Genomic DNA, 2,934 nt, shown 5'->3' with positions numbered 1-2,934 from the left:
TGGTCTCGATCTCCTGACCTCGTGATCCGCCCGTCTCGGCCTCCCACAGTACTGGGATTACAGGCTTGAGCCACCGCGCCCGGCCACCTCTTCATTTTATAGCAAGATAATTAGGGTCAAGGTGAGCAAAATGACTTGCCTAAGATCATAGTCCTCAAAATGGTATCATACACCTGAAAGGGCATCAGCACATCACAGCAGAGATGGGGGTAATGGAACAATGGTGGTAAGTGGCAGGTGAAGAAAGTGGGAGTTTTTGGAGCTAAAATAAACGAATAGACTAACATTTGCCTGGTGTGAATATCTGAAAAAGTGGCCTGGTGTTAGGTTGTTTAAGTGATTTTCTCATTTGACCTTACCAAATAATCCCAGGATGTATATATTATTTCTACAAATAAGAAAATGAGGCTAAGAAATGAAGCAAGTTGCCCAGGATCATAGAATTAGTATATAATAAAACAGAAAGTGAAATTTAAGTTTGTTTGATTCCCAAAACAAATATTTTCTTTTTTTTTTTTTCACTTCTAAGCGTGTTATGTTTGTCTGGGAAAATATGGGTGTGAATATCTTATTTTATAGGGACAAATAGGGCCTTATTACCTCTTTGCACAGGAGATAAAATTTACAAAATAGATGGATCTTTCTCACTTTTTTGAAGTCATGGTCTCCTAGAGAATCTGATGACAGTTCTAGACCATATCCAGGGAAATGAAATAGGAACATACACATTCCTATCCAGGACTATATCCAGGAACATACACATTCAATTTTAAGTACCTCCCAAAGCTCATCCATGAAATCCCAAGAGTTCTACAGACACAGGCTTAAAACTCATAATGATTTTCTTGAGAATATAAATAAAGTGAATCCAAGAATAAAACATTCTCTCCAAATCTTCTAACTCCCTACAGTCTTCTAGTTTTTGTTACTATAATTGAAATAGCAGTAATTTGCAAAGTGTTCATGATCTGGACAATTGATCATTTTAACTACTTTCCTGTCTACTCAATTCTTTCCTCTTTAAAAAAAGGTAATGTGTTTCTTAAAGCTATAAGAAATATAGCTTTAAGAAATATAGCAATATTAATAATAGAGGCTATATAAATTTTCGTAGGAGTAATTCAAGCTGAATTACTGATTTACAATATCTTTGGGAGATATGAAATGGAAATTTTATTCATGTGTAAATACTATGCATGTTGCTATAGTCTAAGTGTTTGTGTCTCCTCAAAATTCATGCATTGAAATCCTGGCCCCCAAGGTGATGGTATTAGGAGGTGGGTCCTTTTGGAAGATGATTAGGTCATGAGGGTGGAGTCCTCATGAATGAAATTAATGCCTTTATAGAATAGGCCCAAGGGAGCCCATTCACTTTTTCCACCATGTGAGGACAGAGCAAGAAGGCACCTCCCAGACACCAAATCTGCCAGCATCTTGATCTTGGATTTCCAAGCCTCCAGAACTGTGAGAGATGAATATCTGTTGTTTAAAAGCTACCCACTTTCTGATGTTTTGTTATAGCAGCCGGAATGAACTAAGACATGTACTGACTATAGAAACACATATATAAGTAGGCATACTTAAGCACTTCCCACATTGCATTTACTTACTCCTTTTCCATTATGTTATTCTTGTGCTTTATATTCTCTGAATCATTGGAAAGAGTACTATTTATATATTTCTTGGAGATATCACATATTATTGAGGATGTGGTCATATCTTCTCTTGGGCTTTCTGAGGTTTCTTGAATTTTTCTCTCTGTTGTCTGGATTATGCCATGAATCTCTTTCCTGTTGCCATTTATATTCTCAACAGTCATGTGTTGTATTTGTTTATCATCTTCATTTTCTGCATTATCTGGAAACATTTTATTCTGTGACTCTTCTTGCCCCAGTATACATCCTTTTAGTGATGTATTGTTTTCTTTTTCCACTAATGTTGAACTCATCTGTGTTTTATTTTTTTCTAACTGGACCTGGTTTGTGTAATGACTGTCCTCTCCATTTGTGGGAGAAACAGTAACTGTTTCTATGACATTTAGTTCCCCTCTTGCAGCAATGTCTGCTGCTTTGGTATCTTGAATGGAGGACATTGTCTGCTGTGGAGTACATTCATCATGCATGCCGCATAAATTACACATCTCCTTTTCTTCTTTCTTTAGAAGTGCAGCAGTGCTCCCCAAATGTTCAGCTATTTTTATGAGGCAGTCTATGAAAGTAACGATTTCTACACACACATACATAGACACACAAAGAATAAATACAAAACTAAACCAAATTATGTTTCTGCACTGCCATCTAATGAAACATGGCAAGATAATTTTAGAAACCTACAAAGACCTTTACTGGGCATTTAAGCCAATCTCATGAAGGAGAAGTAATTGTACAACTGTCACTCTTTTAACAATTGTAGGATTTACAACAAACCACTTTTAACATGGTAGCAAAGAGTAAATCTAATCCCTCTTGCTTATAAAGATACTTTGAATATTTAAAGACAAATGTCATAACCTCTCGCTCCCCCAATAAGAACTGAAGTCAACATCTCCCTCAATTGTTTTTCATTTGCTATGATTTTGAGAACTGTTCTTTTACCACTGGATGTACAATAGTTTATCAATGATCCATTTAAAATGCTGGGCTGAAAATTAGGTGAACACTCCAGATGTGGCTTGGTTGGCAGAAACACCATACCTCCATTATTTCTGCCAATGTAGATGCTATGTTTTGAAGCCCAGTTACTGCTATAAGAATTAGATTAGGTTCATAGTATTCCTCCTGATGAATTTGTGATCACTGGAAATTTTCAAATTAGTCCTTCAGAGAATAGCTCTGACCATACCAATTCTCTGATTGGAACGTGAAGTGACTTTTCAAAGCCTGCTAACTCAGGTAAACCTTCTTCATTCTGGAGTAAACTCTCAGTATGGTCAAA

At 36.4% G+C, this 2,934-nt stretch overlaps 1 protein-coding gene across 1 annotated transcript in view; it reads right to left on the bottom strand.

Annotated features, from left to right (window-relative positions):
• Nucleotides 1–2,174, bottom strand: part of DTHD1 (death domain containing 1) — a 68,193-nt gene extending 66,019 nt beyond the window's left edge. The window contains exon 1 of the mRNA XM_017891120.1: nucleotides 1,611–2,174. Within this exon, the coding sequence (XP_017746609.1) occupies nucleotides 1,611–2,140 (530 nt within the window). The 5' untranslated portion in view covers nucleotides 2,141–2,174. The remainder of the gene's footprint in view (nucleotides 1–1,610) is intronic.
• Nucleotides 2,175–2,934: the final 760 nt, after the last annotated feature.

The sequence above is a fragment of the Rhinopithecus bieti genome, unplaced genomic scaffold (genome assembly GCF_001698545.2).
Source record: "Rhinopithecus bieti isolate Rb0 unplaced genomic scaffold, ASM169854v2 scaffold_19939, whole genome shotgun sequence".
Classification (NCBI taxonomy): domain Eukaryota; kingdom Metazoa; phylum Chordata; class Mammalia; order Primates; family Cercopithecidae; genus Rhinopithecus; species Rhinopithecus bieti.
Note: the sequence above shows the minus strand (reverse complement) of the source record. Positions and strands in the feature narration are given on the sequence as shown.